This window comes from Macrosteles quadrilineatus, unplaced genomic scaffold (genome assembly GCF_028750875.1).
Source record: "Macrosteles quadrilineatus isolate MER2022 unplaced genomic scaffold, UCM_ALF_1.0 Scaffold_4__1_contigs__length_99947679, whole genome shotgun sequence".
Classification (NCBI taxonomy): Eukaryota; Metazoa; Arthropoda; class Insecta; order Hemiptera; family Cicadellidae; genus Macrosteles; species Macrosteles quadrilineatus.
The window spans coordinates 28,080,979-28,108,867 of NW_026542597.1; the positions used below are offsets into that span (position 1 = coordinate 28,080,979).

At 34.5% G+C, this 27,889-nt stretch overlaps 1 protein-coding gene and 1 long non-coding RNA gene across 2 annotated transcripts; both read left to right on the forward strand.

Annotated features, from left to right (window-relative positions):
• Nucleotides 1-306: 306 nt before the first annotated feature.
• LOC128992351 (uncharacterized) lies at nucleotides 307-26,936 on the forward strand. Its single transcript, XM_054415891.1, has 6 exons — nucleotides 307-384; nucleotides 3,998-4,124; nucleotides 8,835-8,907; nucleotides 10,850-10,935; nucleotides 24,281-24,413; nucleotides 26,585-26,936. The coding sequence occupies exons 2-6, from the start codon at nucleotides 4,044-4,046 to the stop codon at nucleotides 26,668-26,670; spliced, it is 459 nt and encodes a 152-aa protein (XP_054271866.1). The 5' UTR covers nucleotides 307-384; nucleotides 3,998-4,043; the 3' UTR covers nucleotides 26,671-26,936.
• Nucleotides 13,228-18,068, forward strand: LOC128992352 (uncharacterized). Its single transcript, XR_008490709.1, has 3 exons — nucleotides 13,228-13,518; nucleotides 15,459-15,617; nucleotides 17,958-18,068. It is a non-coding gene; the product is annotated as an uncharacterized LOC128992352 (long non-coding RNA).
• Nucleotides 26,937-27,889: the final 953 nt, after the last annotated feature.

Below are 27,889 nucleotides of genomic sequence, written 5' to 3' on the forward strand. Positions count from 1 at the left end.
GGAGCACGGGACTTCGGTCCCCAATTTACGGGTTCGAATCCCGGCAATCACGAATGGATTTCATCAAAGTGACAATGCCACAACCTCTATGCCTGAAGGAAAACTATTCAAGGTCATAGCATCCTTAGATGTTCAGGTGGGACAAAAAGTAATCCAATCACGCAAAGTATTTCGCTTTCGCACCCAGATCTGCGACTAGCGTGTTTAACGTTTCTGTGGCACTTTCTCTCTGGTCTTGTCACGGTTCAGGAAGGGTGTTAAATGACAGTGACACGTGACACGCTACACTACTGTGACACTGTGTCACTGTGACCCGCGTGGGCTGGAGCGATATGACCACTTGACCCATCCTCCTACAGTCGTCTGCCTACTGCAGCCGTGCGTGTAAGTAGCCTACACTTGTCTCAGGGGGTTTAATTATAAAATTATATATAAATGCAAATTTATAGTTGCCAATAGGATATTGTTAGGTTCTGGTGCCCTCCCTTCATTTAAGATAGTGATGGAAGTATAGCTAAAACATAGGATATTAAACAGTCAGTAACTAAATTAACTACAATTAATAAAATAAAATTGACATAAATGTTTAATTTGAGAAAAAAATTGTTTTTTTAAATGGATGGTTTAAAACCCGATGTAGTCACATAAGTAAGACTTACATTAATTTGCATGCATATGATAATAATATTGACACTTTTAAAAGTACTGTATAAACCAACTAGCAGAGTGCCCGTCCTTCATACGGGGTTGGCATGCAGTTATACTCAAGCTTTGCGTTTGCAATGAGGGAGGACATAGTTTGATAAAATTTGCTTCTTTAAATTTACAGTATTCTTTAGTATTACCATAGTATTACACATCTACCATAGCCACAATGTTCTACCACTTCCCCTAAAACAACAGAGAAAAATAAATTATCAAAAATTCGCAAAATATCACAAATTATTCATGAAATTAAAAACATAAACATAACTGTAAACAATCCTACTTTGACAGTTAGTTCTCAGCGTATCACTCACAGTTTTTTGCTGCTGCTTAGTTCAAAAATAGACAAATATAGTTCAAATATGTGTTGTTTTCATAAATGCAAAAAAATATAGTGCTGCACCCTGTTGGTAAATCTTATAACTTTTTAATGCTTTTGAATATCATAGAACCAACTTTTTTTAGTTGAAACAGCTGACTAAATTCTTTAATTCCCTTTAAATATGAATACTCATAAGGTTATAATGGGGAACTACAGAGCCACTGGGGCGGAGCCCAAAAGGAATTTTGTGATAAGAATACATCTATATTTTAATCGGGGATGTGAGCAATCGTCATGCCAAATTTTAGCCCAATCCGTCCAGTAGCTTATGCGTGATTGAACTTCAAACAAACAAACACACAAACTTTCACATTTATAATATTAGTAAGATTCACCAAAATAAACATTAGGCCTATAACAGAATACTTACTTTTTTCAGTTGTAAGTTTCTTCTTTTATGATTAAATGCTATTGGAGATTGAGGTAAAACAATTAAAGATATAGGAGCACAAAACAATAACTGAAAAAATCTTAGTAAGAACCAATAAAAATTGAAATATTCACTAAAATGTTGAAGATGTTTTAGATAGTTTTAGCGCTAGCTGCTTGTTTAAATTTTGAAGAGAATATTAAAATTTAAAAACATAGTATTTATTATTTACTATTTGTAAAGTACTTAGTAACAATCTTTCTGTATTGCAGTGACTAGGTAGATTACCTTAGTTTTCTAGGTTAGAAACAATGGTATAACATATTTTGTAAATACATATCCTGTGTGACATTTAAACAATATTTAACGTGAATACATTTTTTACAAAATTGTTCCTTCATGGGTTAAACATTATTCTTATAACTAATTAATGTAGTAATTTAGCTTTTTAACAGGCCATTTAGACATTTCCCCCCCACGCCTAAGCATTATCTTCAGATTGATCCATGAGCTAAATACATAAAGAGGAGTGTGTTAAATCTATATGAAAAGAATTAAACTGACTGTTAATGCTTTTCATGGATTTAAAATACTTTATTTATATCTACTGTATCATGTGAGGTAAAATCAGGAGTATTTGAACAGATGCGATATATAGATCATAAACATAAACAAATGACAGGAATTCTCTAATAAAACACATTAACATATGGTTTGGACTGTTCCATTTAGTAATGTTAAATAATGTTTACTTTCGGGCCAGTGACATACTTGACTCCCAGACTAATGGATATATTGACATTCAGCAGATGAGTAGAACCATTGAATTTGGATAATTAAGCATACATCCCATCTATATGGATCAGCTGTGGCAAGGTTGTGTCATATAGAACATGGTTAAATAATTTCACAGTTTTTTTCTACTGTAAATATTATATTTATTTTCATAATTTGTATTTCTTTAAGAGTTGGTTCATGCGACAAATATACTATACTCTGTATTAGTTTCTCTCTCTCTGTCACAGGCTAAAAATAAAACTTTTTGGGAATGAATAGTGTGCCTCCTTCTTGGTGTGTATCTCTAAACAAAAGTTGTACAAAGAATAATTCTAAAAATAAAACAGACATAGAGCTTGCGAAAATGAATGCCTACCATAAACATTAAACATACTCTTATATTTGTCATCCCAGTTAAAGACAATTTTATTTTTTATTGTAGGTTTCCGTATGGTATGAAGTGTATGTTTTTATGTTAAAAATTTATTTACTTAATCTCTGAACTGTTGCTTATCTCCAATCATAGCAAAAAACAAGTAACACACACACACACAGTAAAATTCATCCTAAAATCAGAATAAACATTTAGTTTACCTCAGCGTACTCAAATGTAACTCATATAAACATAGTTTCAGATTGTACAGGATGAAAAGTCTACTTGAAAATACGGTATCCAAAGTCAATAACAGTACAGTACCTGATGATATCATTATGAATTAGGTTCTCGCTGGAAAAATAATTTGTTAGCAAAAATTACTGGAAGTTCTAGTTGTACAAAATCAAATTACGTTTATCTCACAAAGTTATCCTTTAGGCTATAAATAATTGACACACATGCGAGAACACTGCCACACCCATTTCCTTCACAGTTGTGTGGGTGTTTCCACCTAAAACAAGTGAGTAGTTTGATTACTTCATTATTTTCTGAATTGAATATACTTTATTGGCATCATTAACAAAATGAGTTAGTGTTGATAAGTATTTGCCTTGGAATTGTCCTTTTCTCAATATATAATGTCAAGCACGATTTATTACAATTATTAATCATTGGGACGCCACCTAGGTGCGTATTTTGACGAAAAAATGAGTGTAGAATATGGCATGAGATGATAATTTGTGTAGCTTTGTTACCTACTGACTAAGACCGGCTGTTTCATTAGTCAGGAACATTATTAAATCCCATTGATCAAGACCAAGGACAGCTGGCTTTAGAATCGAACCATCAAAAAGTTACACTTTTTTCTCAGGATCCTTAATAATACCAAGGCGAGCACTATAACAGCTGAGCTACCCAACTATTAAGGCGATTCGTGAATAAACTAAGCTACAGACTCAATAGTTTAACAATATTTCCATACCATAAATATTCTTTGTGATCCCCACTTCATAATCAAGTATTGAGATATAAAAGTAAGTACTGTATTTTATTTTCATTTCTTATTTTGAGGTTTTTCTATTGCGAATGACAAGTTTCTTTAAAGGTACAATCACAATTACCTTGTCCTGTTGTTATCTCATGTTGACCTTTTATAAAGATTGTCACGACTGGTAGCTCAACAACAAATATATGGCGTCTGGGACTAACTATAATTACACTAGTGATCGAACCAGCAATTCCTTCAGATTTTTACTCGATTGGTTCAAGTATTTTGATTTATAAAATGAATTACTTCATTACTTGGTTACTTGGTATAGGCCTACTTAATTACATTTTTCCCAGTTGTCCATAAATCTTATGGATGAAGTTATTTTCTCTTTCACAGGAAGAAAGTGCCATAATCCAGTAAGAAAGTGATCCAGAGCCAGGAAATGAAAGTGCCATATTTGACAAAATGTTGCAGAAGATACCCACTGAAATTTGGAAGCAAAGTATTTGCATGGTACAGTATGGTAAGAAAAGTTACCATTAATTTTAATAAAACATTATTTATTATAACACTATTCAAATAAAATCAAAATATTAAGATTTTGAAGACGGTAGTTTATTTTTTTAAGTCTTATCTTCACATCCTAGAACACTAGGTTCTAGCTACTAGGCTGGAACTGTTTTACACATTACTTCAGTTATAGTTCAGGAGTGTCGAGGCATTATTATAGATAAAATCCATTGGTGATTGGCAGGATTCAAAACCAGGACCTCGGGATCCTAAACCCCCGACCCCGCGGTCTACCACTAGACCAGCTCGCTACCCTAATTTTTTAATAGTAAAAAAATGTTTCTCTAGATTAAATTACAGTAACAAAGACCCCCAAAGGGATATCTATTCTATAATATTAAAACGAAACAGTGTTTTTTATTTCACGATTCTGAATCAACCACTCGACGGATTTTCATGATTTTTATGTTGAAAGAAAGATCATTTTAAAAACTAGGGAATGTCGAAGCCATAATTTTAGTTTAAGGTCCCAGTTTTTTAGAAATTTAGTTTTAATTTTTAAAAAGTCTAGCAGCCGACGCTAAGATTCTAAACTAGCTTTTGGCATAAAATAATTTGCTTAACATAACAGCTGTAAACATTCAGCTTTTGTGTCACAAATTAAGCATTTGGATAAAAATGTAAAGACATACTTAGGGTTTACTTATTTATACTATGTGTAATGCTAATCATTGGTACGTTCAATTCTTCGGTAAGAGGATGACAGATTAATTAAATATACATAGTAAAATACTAGGATGTTCAAATTATTTTTTAAAGCAATCTTTGTAATCTTCGATTTGTTTTAGAGCAATATAATTTGTTTTAACTAACAGCTGGTTATATAAAAACTGTGGAACTATGAGGTTATTTTATTTACTCTTATTTTGTCATTGATTATAGGAAATAAGTTAGATTAGTAGACCACCGAGATAAGTAACACCATCGATGTGTACAAGTCGAGGCTCTGTACACGAGTTGAAAAAAATATATTTAAATTACTAGCTGTAACCCGCGGGCTTTGCCCCGTTTAACTTCTTAATTTTCAAGATTATCTCGTTCGCATGGCTCAATCAGGTCCTGGTTGAAGTTTGTTCGCTACGCTCACTCACCTTTAGGTTGGAGCTCGTTCGCTACGCTCACTCACCTTTAGGTTGGAGCTCGTTCGCTGCGCTCACTTGCCTTCAGGTTGAAGTTCGTTCGCTACGCTCACTCACCTTTTGGTTGCAAATTAGCTGTTGTCATAAATGTAAAAGAAATAATAGTGCTGAACCCTGTTGGTAATCCTTGTAACTTTAATGCTATTGAACATCATAGAACAGAACCAACTTGTTTAATTGAAACAGCTGATAAGATTCAATAATTCCATTTCTCATAAGGTTAACATGGGAAACTCCAGAGCCACTGGGGCGGAGCCCAAAAGGATTTTTGAAATAAGAATATGCCTATATGTTAATCGGGAATGTGAGCTATCATCATGCCAAATTTCAGCCCAATCCGACCAGTATTTTTCGCGTTCACTTGTCACAAACATACATCCATACATCCATACATCTAAACTTTCTCATTTATAATATTAGTAAGATTTTACTGCTCAACTTTTTTGGAAAGGGTAGGAAAATCACAATTTTTACATGTTTTAATTTATCTTGGCACCTTTTTGTTTACAATCAATGTTTTTGAATGCTTGAACTTTGTTTGGATTAGGCCCGGAAATATTGATGTCATAAAGATGGAGATCAAGAATCCTCAGGAATACGATTTTAAATTACCACCACAACCTCAGACGGGTTTGATCCAAAGATATACAGTTGAATGACATAGATTTAACACAACGTCATCAATGACCTAGGATACTGCAATTAGACTAACCATCTTTTTATGAAATCTAAAATGTTGTTTGGCGTGTGTTTAGTTGTAGTTACGTTTGGCGGCGCTGAATATTTTATAGTTTAAATAAATGAATATGGGGAATTACGATGTACATTGATTCAATGAGGGTGTCTTAATTATCAAGGATATTATAACTGATCATGGAATGGATAATAAACATAGACAATTAATTACGTCACTAGCATTACTAGCGTTTTTACTTTTTAAATTCCTTCAACATGTGACCAGTTCTTTTGTTCAAATGAATATTATTTTATTTTTGACTCAGCTGTTTACAAAACAAACTAATATGTTGTTGTGTTTACTTTTCTTTGTTTACACTTATTTATTTAGCAATTGGTGCAGTGAAATTGACATGAAGAATGTGCGTGGACGATTCGTTTAATGATGTCAGGACACCAACGTTATAATTATGTGTACTGTGAATTTTATTGGATGTTTTCGTTTTATTTTAGGGAGTTTCAATTCAGACCTACTGGAAATTGTGTATAGTATGAGTAATTGTATTGTGGTGATATTGATTATGGATGAGGCAGGTATGCGATGGAAGATGATATCAATGACTAGGCCTATACACTTCTCAATTGATAATTACTCTTTCTACAGTAGGCTGTAATAAAATTTGTCTTTATACGTGTAAACTAGCTGTTCTGAATTATAGGCCTACACAGTTTTAACTGACTACTCCCGTACGTAGGACGGGCTAACACCTCGTTATAATTAATTATATCTCTCTCAATCAGGTTCCAAATGTATATTTTACAACATTTTGTCCATGGATGTTGCAAGGTTATACATCGATGGTTGCACGGTTGCACCGTGTGAGGATTGCAGGGTCGCCGGAAGACTGCCCCCCGGAAAACTACCCCCCCCCAAGCAGGTTCCTACGTCATATTGACGTCAGAGACCGGGGGGGCAGTTTTCCAGTCACGGACACTCAAATTTAGTTGTCAAACAGTTCTAATCTAACCTAACCAACCAAACTTGCTGTAACATTTCGAAAATCGAAAATGTGTTATATTCACCACATGCATTTTCTATTATCCAACGGAATTACTCGAATTAAAATTAAAATTACATGATTTGTCTAGGGGGGGTAGTATTCCAGTCGCGGACACGGCTTCCATATTGGTTAGTTAGAAGATTTTGTGACGTCACGTTTCACCTGGGGGGGTAGTTTTCCGGGGGATAGTATTCCGCATCCCCGCAAAAATGACAAGAAACAACCTACTAGTGCTTTAAACTACTAGTCCAGTCAAGGAATGAGGTGTAGAGTGCGTGAGCAGGTAACTAAGAGATTCCTTCAGAAACTTGTTCAGGGGGCTTAGGGTGTTAACATACCAAAAGTCCTGACTCCTAGGTGGTGAGCCAGGGGGTGGAGGGGGGAAAAAGGGGGGGGAAAAGGTACGCATTTTGGGTTTTTTTATTATATCTCGAAAACTATCAACTTTTTGTATACTTTAGTAAATTATAAAATTGAAGAAGATTAAATTTTCTACAAGAAAAGTATATAATGTGTTTATTTTGGTTCAACAGATTACGAGTTATAACTTATTTAATTGATATCTTATTAAAATACTCCTTCCATAAGAAATACATGTAAATTAGTATGCGAAATGGGGCGAATCCTATCCGCCCAAAGGAAATATAAATGATATTCTGGAAATCTTGACAAAATTTCCAGTAATTTGACACTTTAATCATTAAAATTGATCCAAAATTAAGGCGAGGGCGAGGTAACCAAATGTCAAGTTTTGGTGTTTTTTTATTGGAAATATAAAAAAAAACCTTAAATCATCCCATTTTTAAACGCTCACCCTCGCTTTAATTTTTGACAAAATTTCATGATTTAAGTGTCAAATTACTGGAAATTTTGTCAAGATTTCCCGAATATCAGTTATATTTCCTTTGGGCGGATAGGATTCGCCCCATTTCGCATACTAATTTACATGTATTTCTTATGGAAGGAGTATTTTAATAAGATATCAATTAAATAAGTTATAACTCGTAATCTGTTGAACCAAAATAAACACATTATATACTTTTCTTGTAGAAAATTTAATCTTCTTCAATTTTATAATTTACTATAGTATACAAAAAGTTGATAGTTTTCGAGATATAATAAAAAAACCAAAATGCGTACCTTTCTCCCCCCCTTTTCCCCCCCTCCACCCACTGGCTCACCACCTAGGAGTCAGGACTTTTGGTATGTTAACACCCTAAGCCCCCTGAACAAGTTTCTGAAGGAATCGCTTAGTTACCTGCTCACGCACTCTACACCTACTTTTGGATCATTCATTGACTGGACTATACTGTACGCAAATATTCCAGCACCATATGTTCAATATTTACTTATTTAAGTACCCCCCCCCCCTAAATTTTGAAAGCCCCGAGTACTTATAGGTGTTGGTAAACATCAGACCGGAAATAAAATATGAATGTATACATCAATTTTTTAACGTAATTTGTTTTAGTAAGTTGTAGTTTGTTTTTAACGTTTTTTTCATTTGTTGTTGGGATTTTTTTTAGTTTTTTCTTCCTAGTGGAAATATACTTATAGTAGACAGACAAACAAACATTTCCTTATTCATATTATGAATGTGATCAACCAGATTGAGTGGAAAATGTGATTTCCAATATTGTTAATAAATTAAACCATGTCAAATATATTACTCTTTTTAAATCAGATATACAGTTATATGCCATACTAAAAGTATAGTAAAAAAACGACAATATATGATAAACTATGTTGAACTAGTGACTACTATTTTTTAAACTTGTTTTGTTGCAGGTTTCATCTTGTTTTGGCATTATCAACGGATTTTATGACTTGGCTGATGTATCTTACAGTGACTACCCTGAAGGTATTTAAGTTGTTATGTTAATATGGTATTTTAAAACTAATATTTAAGCTGTAAGATTAACTATCAAATGTATAATATTGAGTAACTACTGTTTTTTTGTTGTTTTTTCGGGGGGGGGGGGGGAGGTTGAAATGTGTTTACCCACACTGAGAGGCTCAATGTCCTCTCAGTAGTGCCCAAGTGCCAGATTCCTTGGGATCAATGTCCTCAGACTACCAGAAAAAACCTCATGTCCTAGGTCACTAGCCTGGAACTGTTTAGCTAAACTCCTCTTAAGCTATGCCATTGCCTCTAGGACTTTCTTTCTTATTTGCTCCTGAAGGTTAAGGCCGCTCGAGATTAACCTTAGCCCAGTATGGCCTAGGCAAACTGCTTCACAAAGTTCCAGGTGCCCTCCCCCTGGAGCATAGCTCCAACGATATTGGCAGAAGATGTGTATGCAATGCCGGGACAGTACACGGTCCGAGCTGGTCCTTACCATTCTGTGGAAAAGGCCCGGAAGTACCAGTGACCCAACAAAAACTGGGTCACGAAATACCCGACCTCACCATGCTTCCGTTCCACCCATGGTTGGATGCTGGCGGTCCAACATCCCCAAGACTTGGTGTCCCATTCACGTTGCCAGTGTTTGCACTCTTCGCTTGCAGCAATCTCCCTGCCTACTTGAGGTCTCCTGTGGTAGATCGCCCGTCTCGAGATGAAAGACAGGGATGACACCGGTGATCACCATGACTGCAAGCTCGGAGACCATGCGGCAGGCAGAGGCGACTCGCAAAGCCGGTGTAACTACATCATCTACTTCCACGGATCTCAGAAATCCTATCCATGTCTTCCCGTCCGTCTATACATTTCCTGTCCCACGGTGGTGTAACGTTCAGCTACCGATGCATCAATCGTGGAGAGAGACAGAAGACAATCTGCAAGCTATGGACTTTTTGACATCTGCACATCAAGTCCACGTGGACTGTCTCAACCAATCAGAGAAGATTAACCAACGATCACACCCTCTGACTGGCTGTCTCTATAGGCGGACGGGGGGACGTCCATTCCACCAAAAACCAACAGAAGAGCAGTCTCCAGGAAGTCTTCGGTCCGGTCACCGCGTTCGGGAGTCAAAGTTTTCGGTCGTGAGTGAAGTGTTGTTTTACCATGGCCTGTTGCCTTTAACGGCAGATTAAAAATTGTTTAGTGAATTGTCTAGTGCATCAAATCCACAAAGTATGTCAATTTTATAATTATTTAAACTAAAAATGTAAGTCATCCTGCTCGCTTACTCAGGAGAAAATAATTTAAGGCTTTAGAAGTTAGATTTCCAAATTTTAAATCAAATCTACTCAATTTACTTTCTTGAATTTGAACAATAATTAATATTTTATTATCTTGTTTTACATTTTTAATTTTATTAAACTCCAATTACCAATTTATTTGTTAGGATTAAGTATATTTACCTTATTAATTTGACTATTCACTGTGCTGGTTCATTTCTCCTTGTTTAAATTGTATTAGACTTATATATTATCATTGTATTTTGTTTGGTCGAGTTTATCAATCTTCTCCTCTTTTAAATAAATTATAAATTCATTTAGTAACTCTAGTTTTATTCTCAGTCCCGGCCCTCACGCAATAGCCAAGCGAGTCAATTAACTTTTCACCTATTAACTATTTACTACTATTAATACAAAGTCACAACACCGGTCACAAAAGACGTGCCTCTTCAGTACATGGGCCTAGGCCTCAGGATAGTACAAGAGCACCGATTGGACAGCAGACATCAGTAGGCGGCATTTGCAGGAGCGGGAACCAGCGACATTTGACATAAGCCTGCTAAGGCCTTTAGCGACTTTGTCAAGAGTTCGCTTGATCTGCTCGTAGGAGAGTTATGACTGTACTATATTCTATTTTTAAACTAGTAATAATACAATAATAATATACTTTGTTACAGTTGCTGCAGACTTAGCTAAACTGAAAATAATATTTTGCCTGTTGGATGCAATGTTTAGCACATTTCTTCTCATGGGGCTTTATATGGTGAGTTTATGAATCTATAATTCTTTTATAGTTTGAGCTACCGGTAAGTTAAATAAATGTTTTGAATATCAGGCCAATAAATTAATGGTAAGGCTCATATGGCTGTGAATTACGAGCTTGGTGATAAAATTAAGGAACACGGCAGCGTTCCGCCCCGCCAAGTCCCCCAGCGGTACACAGCTGCTGCAGTGTATATATACATGACGTGACAAAGTGGCTTTTTTACTGGTCTATAGCTCTGAAGAAACAAAAGCTATTAAAATAATTATTCATCTACTGGAAAGGGGCACTCATTCTCAACAAAATAAAAAAAAGAATTTAAAAAAAAAAACGGTCGTGTTTGAGCAAAGAAAATCTAGTTTGAAAGTTCACAAATTTTCCGTGTTCTCCTTCTTCTCCTTGAATGTTGACGGACCTACAGCCCAAACCACTGGCTCAATTTTAATGTTTTTTATGTTGTTTGAAAGCCCTTAACGTGTAGATGTGCCTTTTGAGGGTCTCAAGTCAGTGCGTTGACCCATAAACCCTTGACAAGCCCTCAAAGTACGATTCTGGCCCATTTAAATAACATGGGATTAAAATCAAAACAAAAGAAGGACCAGCTGCGACTAAATCTCAATTAATTTAAATGTTAGAGAAATTCATAGGAACAGCTGAAAAAATATTTTAAAACTTTTATAAAGTATTTTTTTCAGGTAGGCTATACCGAATGATTTGAACTAATTACTATCTATTAATTTGAAACTGTTTTTCTTTGTCATAGCTAAATTGAGAGAACGGCTGGGCGTAGAAGCTCGGTAGAGGTGTCTAAAGAAAGGTCTTGGTCTGTAGATGAGCCATCAAAAGAGAAACGTGGTAAATTCCCTTGGGGCTCTGCCCCAGTGGCCTTTGAATTCCCATCCCATGTTATTCTTATGGAGGAAAAACTGGGTTTTTGTCCCAGCTAATTTGAGAGAACGGCTGGGCGTAGAAACTTGATAGGGGTCTCTAAAGAAAGGTCTTTGTCTATAGATGAGCCATCAAAAGAGGACCGAGGTAAATTACCTTGGTGCTCTGCCCCAGAAGCCTTTAAAGTTGCCTCTTCAAATTTGTTTACCATATTCATAATTCTACACTACTTTTTAATGAAACAGCTGTTAATATTTAAATTGTGATTTATTGAATTTTTCAAAATGAAGTACAGTATTTGCAATGGGGTTTTCTGATTTTAAAATCGGTTTTATTCTGCATCGTGTCATGTTTTGAAATATAGTGTTCTATTACCAAATCAGCGGAAAATCCTAATATCACAGTCCCAGTCAGCACACGAGGTATTATATACATATATTTTAGGTCAATCTTGGTAAACTATGTAAAGTATATTGAAATATGTAAAATTCACATATAATTTACTCGCTGATATTTACATAGAAAATATCGTTACCTTTTGTTTTAGGTCAACATGAAATACTGTCTTAATTAATATGTGATTGATTTAAACCTATTTTCTGGCCTATTTCTCGATACATTTAATGTATACTGAATGTAACTTATTCACATCCCATATACTTTAATATTGACGTAAAATATACATATATTTACGTCAAATATACATTAACCATTTTCCTGGATTCATACCAGATAGATTTGTAAATTTTGCTCAAAGCCTTGAGAAAGAGATATTTTCACTCAGACCAAACAGTTGCTTTTAGAGAAACTTTTTCTTAGAAGAAGGGACAGTAGGAATTTACAATACAGGCAGCTAGACAAAGAACTGTAATACAAAGGGGTGGCAAGTGCGAAGGTCACTTCCACTTGTAGAATTCCTTCACCAAGCCAAGAAGTGTAGTTAGACCGAACCGGTTTGGGATTGGGGTTGGGGTTGCAGCGTTGACTTATTGGATCCCAATAAAAATATCGAAGCCAGACTGATAGATACTAGAATTATATCGATAGTCAATATCAACATCGAACTTGATAGGCTCGATATTTCTATTCGATAGCTTACTGGGCAGTTATGATTAATTTAAATTTATGTAACTACTACAGTCTAAGTTAGAAAAACTAAATAAGTTAATAATAATAATTAATAACTAATATTATTATTACTAAGGTATAACTGAAATAAATCATAAATCCTTTCTACACGGAGCATTACTGGTCTTTCGATATGCATTGAAAATCGTATTAGCACGATAGTATCGAATGGGTCGGACAGTACCGTAACGCCGACTAGGACTAGCCGTCATCCGAGGCCGCCATTGTTGTTTTTGTTTTAGTTAAGTTGTTTAGTTCTGTGTTTCTGCTGCAGTTCGAGTTCTTTACTTTATCTCTTCTTCTTTTTATTCTGTGTAGTCTCTCCTCTGCCCTCTTCGAGATCAATATTTCAATCGTTGTTTCCAAAACTTAGCTGTTAATTATTCAGTTTTTTAGTTAGTTTTAAAAGTTTATTTTACAGTTGTAACTTATTTAAGTTCAAGAATCAAGAAGTTTATTGGCCATCGGTGTTACCGTTGGTCCTAGGCCTACTTTTAAGATTTTCGCTAGATCAACCTAACTTATTTATGTTTTCAATTCATCATCAATTTTCTACAACCCTCAAAGGTAAGTGTTCTGCTTTTATTTATGGTCTAAACTTACAAATACTGGATTTTAATTAGGCTAGGCTAAGTTAAGTTACATCACAGACAATTGGATAAAGAAGATTTAAGTTACATCTTCATTTTTACTGGTCTTGGATGATATTTTCGGTAGGTGTGTATTCTTTCAAGATTTCGGTTGCACTTTAGTTTCTGTCCTACATTTACTATTATAGGACTACTAACCACGAATACTAGATCATGTTTTCTAGTACCTATTTAGGTACGGTACTACACAAATAGGTAGGCCTATTTGTGCTACCAGCTGATGAAACTGTTCTAAACTTAACTTAACCTTAACCAAACATGCAGTTAAGTACTAGGTAACTTGAGTTGAAACCGTATGTGAGTAAATGTAGGACAGAAACTAAAGTGCAGCCAAGATTTTATCAAGTAGGCCTACGATATTAACTAACTTAGGTTAGGCCTATTAATTAGCACATTAGTAAGTTACAGGGTTTTTAAATTCGCAGAGGATACGCATCCGGTAACTGGACATGGATTAGGCGTCCAGCAGTTACTGTCATAACCTAACCTAACCAACCAAACTTGCTGATAATGAAAAATGATAATGAATGAAGGTTAAATTATGTTCATAAAATAAAATTATAAATGCCAAAAATTCTAACAAAAGATGTACAGTTAATGGCATTCAAAGCAAAATCTTTGACAAAAAGTTAAAGTTACCGATGTGATTCGAACCAGGGACCTCTTGCGTTAATCAGCCTAGCACTCTATCCACTACACCACAAACACCGATGGTTGTACATCGTATCGTTGTGGTAATGGCGTTCCGGGCCCTCACAACCCTGTGACGTCAGTGCCGGACGCCTAAGTTAATCCACGTCCTGTTACTGGACGAGTATCCTCTGTGTTTTAAGTTACGCTTGATGTTTAAATTTACAGTAGGTAATGGTAATTCCCAGGCCTACACTAAGATTTTAACGCAACTAATTAGGCCTATATGCTTCCTTATGTTAAATTATCAAGAGATAAGTTAATTTTTTGGCTAAGGGTTTTTGAACTTGTCCAGTTTTTGTTAGACGGTTTGTTTATTTACAAATGACTAATAGGTAACTATACTATATGCTAATTAACTTAGGCCCATGTTATACGGACAGCAAGAACGCGACAGATAAAACGCCGACGCTGATTCACAAATTCAGTGCTGTTATACAATCAGCAATCACGCTGTGTCATCGACGCCAGGGAGCTGTTATACGAGCAGTAAACACGCCGCGACAGGCTCCGAGGGAGCCCGAAGGTCGCCGAACTGTGAATTTCCACTCCCGATAAGTCGCCTGGGAACTATCCTGTCGGAGAAGTATGGTAGGGTGAAGCACGGATCTGCTGTGTAAAAGCTGCCCGTATAACAGTAGGTACTCGCATAATTTCTGTCGCGTTTTTTCCGCCAGTTTTACCGGTCCGGTCGCGTTGTCCACGCTGACGCCAGGTTTACAGTGTCCGATGCGACAGATAAAACGTTTGTATAACTTGCACATAGTGACGTCCATTGCTCGGTAGGCTTGGCGTCTCGCGGCGAAAAATCTGTCGCGTTTTTTCTGTCCATATAACATGGGCCTTAGGCATACACAATTTCATTCAACAATTATTACAAGGAATTAAGTTAGCTTATGCATGGATAGGTATATCTGTCATAAGTAAATAAGATAAACTTAATTAATTGTGAATGCAACAAATAGGCCTAATTTAAAAAACATACCTTCTGTTGCTGTATCTAGGTTATGTTATGTTCACTCCTAGGGGCCAGTTGTGGAATCAGGTCTGGATTTACTTATTGTTTCGGGAAATAGAATGGTTATAACAGTCAAACACACCTAAGAAGGACTTAGCCGAAAGTATAAAACGATTAAATATGACTAAAAAGTTTTTTTGTTTTTGTAGATCGACTTCTTTCAAAGGATTGGGGGCGCAACAGTGGTGGACTCTGGCTGTCGAGCCCTCATCAGATCGCGGACAAACGAAGTAGATGTTAGCTTCAGTTGGGAGGGAAGGAAGGGAAAGAGGACCCTCCACAGCCTCAACTTCATAAAACACTGGAGAGTGAGTATAATAGTTGCCTACTAATAGTTACTGGAATCTAATGGAATTTAAATAATAGTCCCTGAAAAGTTATTTTACCTGGGGAGCAGTGATTAACTCTTTTGTTTGAGTTATAATTTTAAATCTATTTTTAAAAAGCTACCCAACTTAATATTTATGAACACTCTTTTTTTAAAGGTGTGTGAAATATTTTATTTATTTAAATCTAATCTGTATCTAATCATGGGGAGACTGTGGGAGAAATTTGTAAAGATGAGATGCCGTTTTTTTTTTCTAAAACTAATAGGCTAATGTTAAACGTGAATCCGTTCTATATTCATCATTAGATTCAATTAAAACCCTCTTATGTTCCCAACCGGAGACTTTATTTGGGGCCCCTAATTCAAACCAACAAAAACAGAAAATATCAAAAAGGAAAAGAAGAAATAGTTATAAAAAAAGTTAAAGGAAAATTTTAACAAGCTAACAACAAGTTTAAATTATTTTAGCGAATTTTCTATATAGGGAATAAGCTATTACTGTAGGTCTCATGGTAAGACCTCGACCCGGGACCGATTTACTTTTCATTTTTGGGTCCTCCATAGGCCAAAAACACCCTCCGTTTAAATTCATATATATATATGAAATATATACATATGTATGTATATGTCCGTTAGCGCGATATCTCGAGCAAAAGTGAACCGATTTTGATCAAATTTGGTACTAATGTATAACCTACGTTTATTCAAAATAATTTGAACAGACTATGGGAACGAGGGTTTATGGGGGGTTTTATGGGGTAAAAATTGGGTTTTCTGATTTTTGACTCTAAAAACACAAAACTTCACGATTTCTTTCCATACCATTTTGTATAGCTTATAAAAGAAATAATTTTGTATATTGAAGCGTTGTTGTATGCCTATCGGTTACGGAGATAATCGAAAAATATTGTAAATTAATAATTTCTATGTTATTCTCATGGAGAAAAACTGTTGTAGGCTAGTTTGCTTGTAGGCTATATAAATATATTTTTGTCAAATTTGACAATTTTGTTTGTTTCATTCTAGTTTATGAACATTTCAATTGAAATAAAAAAACACTTCAATACCTTCCTTCCCTGTAGCAGCAAACCTAAGTACAGTAGGCCTACTCATTATAATCAATGTTACCTATGTAAATAGGAAATAAATCTTACAATTTTAAGGGAATGCAGTAGAGTCCCCAAAACTCGGCGTAATGTGGACTGGAAGGGTGTCGAGTTTGTGAAATGTCGGGTTATTGGGAACTAGGGTTATAAATAAGAACCATACAATTTGTAATCCTTTTAGCTGCCTTATTTATTTATAGGCCTATTTATATTACAAGTCAGTATTAAGTCATCAGATATAGTACAATAAATCTTTGGTACAAGTTGGGAATGATTTAACTTGAGCCCATGTTTAACTCATGTCGTACTCAAAAATCACTAATTTTCTGAGCCAGGTGATGGCCGAGTTATCCAGACTGCCGGGTTATCGAGTGCCGAGTTTGCGAGACTCTACTGTACTTAAGTAGAAATCCAGCCCAGTAAATGGAAATTTGCTTAGTCTGCAGGGTTGCTGTGGCGGGGGTATTTGATATCCATAACATAAAAAAAACTTTTTGTAAATCATTACTTGGCCTCTATTAATCTAGGTAACTACAGTTGGCTCTCAATAATCGGACATTTACTTAAATAGGCCCATTAGAATGTCAGTTTGCCAAAAATGTTTGACTACCAATGTGTGGTGATTTTCCCAATTTCATGGCGATCGTAGGTGGCAATGGTTTCATGATCACAGGATATGTTAACGATTTCGCCGTGATCGTAGGATAACTGAGGTTAGTTTGACCTAGGTCCGCAAGTACTCTAATTACGGCACTGTTATTGGTAATGATTATTTCTGGATACACGAATAAGCTAGAGTATGTAGGCTATGTCTGAAACATGCAAAGGTCTACCAGACCAGTCCAAGTAGATGACAGAGAAGTGTTGATGAACGAGTCAATTTGTGGGTCTCCTTAATCCTGAACATTGGATACGCCATTTTGCTTTGCTTCGACCACGTACTATGCTTACTACTCAAACCGGCCCTGCAAAATATTCCCGAGTTTATACTCGTAAAGTATTTAGTATTAACTAATTAGTGTCCAGTGGCATCACCGCCATGTCGGATTATCAAGGGTAAATTGTTTTGAACCCCCGTAAAAAATCTTCTTCTAAGTTAAAGGACAAAGTAGGACCTTATGAGAAAAAACTGAATCAAACACATTAACACTTGCTTATAACATAACAATTATAGTGAAAACTCTGTGGTATCACATTGTAAAATCATGTTTCAGGTGTTGTTGCAGCGTCTCACGGAGACAATGTCACATACAAGGCATTTGAAACCAAGGTTAAAGAATGGTTCCGGCAGGCTCGAAGATTAAATTTTCAAATGTAAAGCTGTACTTGATTTATTAAGATTACATTTTTATTGTAAAGCTGTACTTTGTACTTATTGCCTACTGTTCTGATTTTAGTTTTGTTGGGTACAAATTCAATTCTAATTACTAATTATATGATATTATGTTAATAATTCTAGAATGATTAGTTTTCCTTTTGATTAATGAGAATTTGTTTCCTATAAAGTAACACATTTTTATGCATTCAATTCAAACAAATACTAACACACCATGAATGAGTGAAGACAATTTAAAAAAATAAATTAGAACTTACCACAGTTTTCATAGTACTACCGTACTGACCATAGTTTATCGCCTAAAGAGTCACCCTTAAAAGTGCCTCAAGTTTTTAGGATGAGTAATATTTTTATAATAATTGACTTTAGCTGAGAACTAATCCATCTTTCTTATGTTGATTACTGACAGAACATTTATTATTATGTTTATTTAGGTGCTAAACATAATTGGATAAATTGATTCTTAATACAATTTAATTAGATTCAGATATTTTTTGCATTACTGTACATAATTAAGATGATTTACATAAATAATACTTAAATTTACATATTATTGCTTCAGTTTAGCTTGTACAAAATTTACATTCCATATACATATATCATTGACGTATTATTTTTGTATATGGTTTACGTAAATTGACGTATTAGTAATACGTATTATTTACAAAATAAAGTGGGACGTATAGACGTAAAATAGAAGTATTCTATATCAATTCAATACGTATAATTTATTTTGGATTTACTTTGGCTCAAAGTAAATAATACATATTATATACTTCTGTGTGCTGACTGGGGTAACTCTTAAAATTATTTCTTATGGAGTTAACTTATATCTATTGTATGGCTTGGTTTCTGACTTTTCTACCACTTCTTGGAGATTGTACGTAGGTGATATTCTTTGGCGTATTGCATCTGTAGACGAAACATGGGTTGGTGAAATTATTACAATGGAAAAAAGCGAGAAATCCTGGACAATTTGATATAGGCTAAAGATAAAATTGAATTAATAATATGCTACATTTCTTGAGCAATCATTGAAATAACCGATTTGCAAACAATGGAAACATAGAAAAAGTCATAGAACACAACCAAGTAAAAGAAAAGAAATAATGTTTTTTTTTTCATTTATAATCGTTATTATAGACAACCTAATGCAGCTATGAGAGAGAAAAATTTGTAGAAACACTAAAAAACAAGATCAGCTTTTTGAGAAAAGATAAGATATTTACAAAAGATTTTGATTATATCTAACTGTTGCATAGATCGTGAGTATTTCCATAATCTTCGAGTCGCCTGTAACGCTTCGCAATTGCTCGAATTCGAGCAACAGGTACACTAGTATAAAATTATTTAGAGCAGTGATATTCACCGATACTTTCCATTGAAAAATGCAGTGTACCGACGGTACACTGGTACAGCAGCTCGTCATTTTTAACAGTTTAATACTACTTATCAAAACATAATATGAAACCTAGGAACTTGAAACTTAGTACTAGTACTAAGGTTTGTTTTATGTTTTGATACACTAAAACAAATAAAACAATCGGGAAAATCAGTTTACGTATGTTAAACAAGCAATTACATTTTTACTTATCAGAGAAAAGAGGATTTTTAACTGTTAATTTTCTACAAAAATTAATAAAATCTAACAAAAAACCACTAAGTGGTAAAACTTTCCCCGCCAAGTCAGCAATCCAAAAAAGATAATAAATTATTACTTTTTCCGCCAAGAAAAACAATGTAATGTATGTAAGTTTGGCAACTTGGCGGCAGACTTTTGCTCGATCACTTTAAAAATAGGTACCATAAAACTAGTTTCATTGAGTAAGTATCTCTCCCATTAGTACATTGCTAGGTGAGAGCTTATTTTACAAAATTTGACCTTATTTGTTCATAAAATCATAATAGTGATGGTTTTGTATTTACTGATTACCTCGAAATTATTATACTTAGTTGGACTAATTAATTAGAGAAGTTGATTTGTGAAATTATCCACTAACGTAACTTAAATGAAAAAAAACCAATCAAAAGTCTGCCGCCAAGTTTCCAAACTTACATACATTACATTATTTTTCTTGGCGGAAAAAGTAATGATTTATTATCTTTTTTTGGATTGCTGACTTGGCGGGGAAAGTTTTACCACTTAGTGGTTTTTTGTTAGATATCTAATACATGATTAATTTTGCATTTTAATCTTAATTTGACTTATTTTTTCTTCATTACAAAATTCAAGTCTTCGCAACATCATAGATGATGTTCAAAGTTTACATCAAGACTTTTTAACCAAGAAGGAATCAAAATTGAGGGTTTTTATGTTTGAAGTAAATACATAAATTGATAGGTAAATTAGTTTAATAAAATAGAACTGAACTTATTTCATGAGTCAAAACTAGAAACAAAAACAATAATAATAACAACTTAAAAGTCAGCTGCAATTAAACAATGTTACAAACATATCACTTTTTTCCACCAAGTTTAGGCTTCTTCAATTAACCTCCTCTGTGGCCTGAAGGTCCTTGTTGATCTTCGCAGGTGAGGAGGAGGTACACTCGGGCGGGGTAAAGCTTCTGCAGTGGATATTCTAGATCGTAGCTGAGGAGGGACATTCGGATGTTGTGAAGCTACTGCAGGGATTGCTCTAGGACTAGGAAATACAGCTGGTGATCCATGGTTTTCTGGATTTTGTACTTGGAAATCTGAAGAAGACAGTAGCTGTGGTAATTGTTTAATGCAGGGGTCGTCTTCCTCTTCCGATTCATTGTCTTGGTAGCATTTTCGAATTTGACTTGTATGTCTTTTAGTGTGTACATTAGAATCAATCAACCACGTGTTCCTACCTAACTGTCTAAGTATGGTTCCTATTTTCCATTTTACTTTCCCTTCAACAAAAGTACAAATGTACACCTATCAACCTATAACTTGATTTTTGAGAAGCACTTTAGATTCTACTTAGTTTCAGAGAAATATCGTTGTCCAGTTTCAAGCAAGACAACATTTATTTTCAGACGTGATAACAATCACTTAAAAAAAAAATTCCCATTCACTAAACAAATTACCCGCAACTCATGTCTACGCACAGGCCCTGCCTATGTAGACACATTTCCATATAAGTTGATTAGGTATTTTTTTTTTATCTCTTTGTGCCATAGTTATATATTATTTTGTAAGTTATTTTTAAGACAAGGATTAAGTAATTTATTCTGTAAAATACCATGAATTGTACTTTTTAGTTGGGAAATAAACATCATTTCATTTCATTTCACACTTTACTCCCAATGGAAAAGCCTCTGGATTTATTATATCGCAGCACTTCAGAAGGTTTATCTCTTGAGTTTATCTCTTGTGAAGGTTTGATAAAATCTAATTTAGTTCGCAGATTATGACCCAAGAACAAAAATGCAGGTGTTTGTCCAGTTGCAGTGTGAGGTGTAGCTCGATAGCGAAATAAAAATGTCCTCAAGTTGTCAGTTTTGTATTTGAATGTAACAAAGGAAATTTTCCCAATCTTTTCCAAGTTCGTCAACATATAACAGAAACACAACTTCCTGTATCTAGTTGCATATTAATTAAAATACTATTAATACAGATAGAAACCCAAATTGGAGAAAATACACTCACATTATGAAACTGAAGACCAGGTGAACAATCAAGTATGTTAGAGTCGATAACGGTTCTAGAATATCTCTTCCTCTTTCATTTTCAGTGAAATTTACTTGGCGGTTGTACGTTCCTTTTCCATGTCCACCAATTTTTTTTGTTTTGAAAATCTGTTGTACTTTTAATTTTGCAAACTTTTGCCAAGTGACCTTTTGTATCACAATTATTACATATTGCATTTCTAAATCTACATTGTTTCCTAAAATTGTTACCACCACAAGAATAGCATAAATAGTTTGAATTTGTAATTAGAACCTCTCCATTGCTCTCATAATCGGAAAATGAAATCAGATTTTTCTTAGCTGAAGTGGTAAAAACTGAACTTAATGTTCTAGCGAATTCAAGTACAGTATTGAAATCTGTGTAATCTTTCTGAAGTAAATTAGCTCTAATAGAATCTTCATTTATGCCCATTATGAAGGATGTAATGAGAGCATCTTGATAAAAGTCACCAGGAAAATCACAACTGCTGGCTAATTCTTTTAAGTTACTTGCAAAGGTGGACAAAGATTCATCACCTTGCTTCAGTGAAAAGAATTTGACTCTTTCAGAAACTTAAACTTTACTGGCTTAAAATGCTTTACCAAAAGTTCATAAAGTTGTTCATAAGTGAATTCACAAATATCTTTTGGCTTGCAAATAGTTACCAATGTTTTAAGAACTGTAGGCCTACTATCCAGGCAGTCAATGAATAAACATCTTTTAATATCATCATTTTTAATATTGCCCAAACATAAATTTGCCTTGAATTTAATATTCCAAACATCAATGTCGCATGAATTAGGGTTAAATTTTTCACATCTAGGTTGACTTACCAACATAGGATTATTAAGAGTTGCTGGTAATGTATCTTCAGACATTATAATGAATTAGACTGTGGAATTGAATAAACTATCTTACTCTCTTAAGTTTTCCATAAAATCATCCTCGTCGCCAGTTTTATGTTTGAAGTAAATACATAAATTGATAGGTAAATTAGTTTAATAAAATAGAACTGAACTTATTTCATGAGTCAAAACTAGAAACAAAAACAATAATAATAACAACTCAAAAGTCAGCTGCAATTAAACAATGTTAAAAACATATCAAGGGTAAAACAATTCTAGATTGATAATTAAATATCATATGGTGAAGCCAATGTTTTTTAGGTGAAAAAATGGAAACAATACCCCCGCCGCAGCAAACCTGCAGACTAAGCGAATTTCCATTTCCCTGAATGGATTTACACTAAAATGTCTCCTTAAAATTATCACATTTATTCCCTATTTAAATAGAATCAGTTTAAAACATACTTAGGTTTGCTGCAACAGGGAGGGTAAAAGTGTTTTTTATGTAAAATGTTAATAGTTAGTAAGAAATAAAAACATTTTCCAAATTTGGGCAAAATATGTTTATAAACAAGCAAACTACAACAGTTTACTTATTCTCCATAAGAATAACATGGGAATTTTAAATTTACAATTTTTTGGAATTTTCTCCGTAACCATTAGGCGCATTATAACGCTTCAATATACTAAATTATTTGTTTTTTTAAGCTCTACAAAATAGTTTCGAAAGAAATTGCAAAATTTTATGTTTTTTGGGTCAAAAATGGGAAAAACCCATTTTTACCCCATAACAGCCCCCATAAACCCCCGTTCCCATGGTCCGATCATGCTGGTTCGCGAACTCGTTCGAATAAACGTAGGTTTACACGTTTGTACCAAATTTCATCAAAATCGGATCATTTTTGCTCGAGTTATCGCGCTAACGGACATATATATATATATATATATATATATATATAAATATATATATATATATATATATATATATGAATTTGAACGGATGGTGTTTTTGACCTCTAGGGACCTCAAAACGAAAAAAAAAATCGGTCCCGGGTCCAGGTCTTACCGTGAGTACTACGGTAATAGGTTATTCCCTATATGGGAAATTCGCTAAAATGGAACAATCCATGAGAATTTTTCCAAGTTCACTTAAAAAATGGAGACTTTTTAAAGATATTATGTCTTAAAAAGGTAAACAAACACATTATTTTCAAAGAGAATCAATATTTATTGTCTTGACCGTTTACCATATTCAAATTAAAATGGAATCATTAGCTTGTTGGAAGAACAGTGCAACTTTTGATTACATCCATTTAAACAAGCAGTTGAACATAAACTTAATATTATTGATTTCATTACGATATTCACCTAATAACTGTTCTTAACCAAAATAATCATGAAAAAGTAAGTATTTCACTGAATTCATTTTGCCTCGGAAACATGTTTTGGACTCTAAACTGTGCAAGTTGCGCACTGATTCCCTCGTTTATTTATATCTACTTAATTATTTACGAGTCAGAAAAATATAGGTATAGGTATTGTTAAATCCTATTTCTGTACTAAGAGAGTTAAATGTCAACTTGCGTGTTGAATTTTGTTAGAAAATTCCCAATTTACAGAAACTCTGAGATAAAACCTAATCATAAATTTCATTTTGTTTTTAAAGGCGAGCACACTGATATTTCATTGTAGCATATTTCATTTTGTTTTCATCCAGGAAAGGCCACACTACTTCCTGTCATGGATAATAGCCAAGTCTGTATTACTTCTGTGTGATGTGCCTCTCTACATACTCATGGCTTACTTCGACAAACTGGCTGATGAAGTGGGAATATTCCTGTTCTGCATGGGTAAGTCTAAGTATCATCATACACTCTTGCATTTAGGATCACTTGAAACAATTTTCTTCACTTCTGTCCGGATTGTGCAGAGGACAACCAACTTTAAAACAATTTAAATTGAATTTTACCTACGGCCCTTTTTTAAACTAGCCTTCTCAATTCAGTTCTTGGAATTGAAAAGATTCACTTAACAGTATATTGTTTACTTAATTATCAGCTGTTACTTTACAATACAAGTTTGGACCAATAGAAGTAAAATTAATGCTTTGAACTCAGCTTATCAGCTGTTAGGGTAAAGCCAATTAATTTATTCATTAATTGATCATACAATGAGTGAGTGGTTGGTAGTCTTGGTCATAACCAGTGGCAATGAGAGGTTAAAGAAGAACATAACCCATTTTAGCCGTTCTGAGTAATAGTCGTTATTAATTAATAAATACCCCCGCCACAGCAAACCTGCAGACTAAGCGAATTTCCATTTGATTTACACTGAAATGTCTACTTAAAAATATAACATTTATTCCCGATTTAAATAGAATTAGTTTAACAAGTACTTAGGTTTGCTGCATCAGGGAGGTAAAAATGTTTTTTTTTATGTTAATAGTTAGTAAGAAATAAAAACATTTTTCAAATTTGATCAAAATATGTTCATAAACAAGCAAACTACAACAGTTTACTTATTCTCCATAAGAATAACATAGGAATTTTAAATTTACAATTTTTTGGAATTTTCTCCGTAACCATTAGGCGCATAATAACGCTTCAATATACTAAATTATTTGTTTTTTTAAGCTCTACAAAATGGTTTGGAAAGAAATTGCTAAATTTTATGTTTTTTGGGTCAAAAATGCGAAAAACCTATTTTTACCCCATAAAACCCCCCGTAAACCCCCGTTCCCATGGTCCGATCATGCTGGATCGCGAACTCGTTCGAATAAACGTAGGTTTACACGTTTGTACCGAATTTCATCAAAATCGGATCATTTTTGCTCGAGTTATCGTGCTAACGGACACATATATATATATATATATATATATATAAATATATAAATATATATATATATATGAATTTGAACGGATGGTGTTTTTGGTCTCTAGGGACCTCGAAACGAAAAAAAAAATCGGTCCCGCGTCCAGGTCTTACCATGAGTACTACGGTAATAGCTTATTCCCTATATGGGAAATTCGCTAAAAAAGGGTCGTAGGTAAAGTAGTGTACGAATCTCACACAATTAGCCTCTAAGACACGCATAAAAGTTTTAAAGGCACTCGCGCCAAGTCTTGTACCTTAAATTTTCTACTTGTGCCTTTAAGGACCGTCTTTTTAAGCTTGCGTAAACTACGATAACAATCTATATGTTAACTATTACGTCCTCTTAGATATTTTTAACCAAAGAGTAAAGCACAAATAGTAAGGTAATCCCTAAAATAAGAGAGAAATTGTAGCTGTCATCAGTGATTTCAAACCAACATTTAACACACATGGAAACTAGCTTCAGATTTTACAGGTGCAAGAAGTCTACTTGCACTACTCAAAGTGAGTGGTATTTATAACATTGACAATTGGTCTTTGGGTTCAATGGTGTCTGGTGTCACATATTTTATCATTTCATTTAGCAGAACCTTTGATATTAGCTATAACATTAGATTTATCATCATTCATATTCAGGGCCAATTTAATTAATAGGTCCGTTCCCAGGGGTGTAAGAGGTTCAAAGGCTAGTTGGGGGGCGCAAGGAAGAGAGAAATCCCCCCAAAATGAAGAGTGAGGGGCCCAACTCTTTCAAGCCCATAGCGCAAGATTGTAAAATCTGCAGCTTGATGTGTGTATGTTGGTTTGAGTCCATTGATGTTGAGCTAATCTGAGCTTTTGAGAATGATGGCCACTTTAGAGTCTAACGATGAAAGTGTTTTAAGGTTTTTAGTTAGGCCTACTATGTTCTAATGATTGAAGTGGTTTTAGAGGTATTTATAAGATATTACTTTATATTAACTGAATAAGAACAGCAAAATAAAAAAAAACTATTAGGCCTACTTGGAACTGTGGTAATACAAGCCAATGATATAATAAAAATAAATATTAATTATTTTCATCGTTTGTAGGTAAAGTAAAATTCTCTAGTCATAGGCCATACAAACTTATGCATTGCAGGCTATACAACACTAACCATTTGTTTCAGGACTTGACATTTATGGAATTCTAGTCATTCACGGATACTATATTGAAGTGACCAGTGTTGGAGAAAAAATTGAGAATGAAGCCTAACTCAAACTAATCAACAACAATACCAAAGACATCACAGCCAAATTATTATTAAAGTTAAGTTATTTAGTACAAACTACTTTTGTCCTTATAACCTTAATTTATCAACTCTACGAAGACATAAATAATGGTTATAATAAGCAGTTAGTTAAAAGACAGCTACTCCCCAAACACCGTTTGACCCTATGAAAACATCTCCATTGTATGCTGGGCTGAGATTGTACAATGTGCTTCCGCCATGCTACAAGTTATTAAACAAAACCAAATTTAAAGAGACAATAAATAATTTACTTATTGACAAGGCTTTTTACTTAATTAAAGATATTTACAGAACATTAATTTAGAATTTTTTTACTTTATTTTGATTTTAAGTGTTTAATTTTAAGTTTATGTTAGTTGTTTTATGTATGGATTTAATTTTGACAATGCACCTTTTCTAAATGTTATGACATGTATGGAATGTTTTGTGCTGCAAATGTCATCCTCAGCTTTTCTGTAAGGCCGACCGATCACAACTGATTGGAGTACTGTGTTATTGAAAACGGCCGGTAAAACCAGTAAAAAGGACGGCAATGTTTTGACAAAGACCGGTCAATGCCATGTCTGTTTGAAAGGTAATAAAGGTGATCCTCTTATTAGAGGGAGGTCATTGTATCTGACTATGTTTGAAAACATTATTCATTTTTTCAAATTTAATTATCTAGGGATTATTTCCAAACTGTTGCAGCGTACTCCGCAGCCGACACACTGAGCGCTAAAGCTGAGGTTCTGAGGACATTAGGGTTAGCACCCCAGCATCTGCTGGTGAGCTTCCTGATGATATTATTCCTCGCTGAGACTTTACCTCTTGTCGCAATACAATGCGCCTTAAATGTCAGTGTGCGGTCCAGTATACACAGATATTTGGGTGTAGGACAGTGCTGAAGACGGTCTCCCTGCCACCTCACATTCAACTCACGGCCTGCTTCTCTATTGTTTAGGTGAAAGGCACAAACTTGGATCTTAGCAGGGTTCAGCTTGAGGTGATTTGCGTCATAGTACTGGGAAAGTTCATTTAGAGTCATAGTCAGCTTCTGTTCCACCTCTTCAAAACTCCTACCTTGTGCCGCCACCGCCATATACATACTGACGTGTAGCGTTTGGCCACGGTTGGTCGTTAGTGTAAATGTTATAAAGAGCTGGGGCTAAGACGCTACCCTGAGGCAATCCATTTCTTTGATTC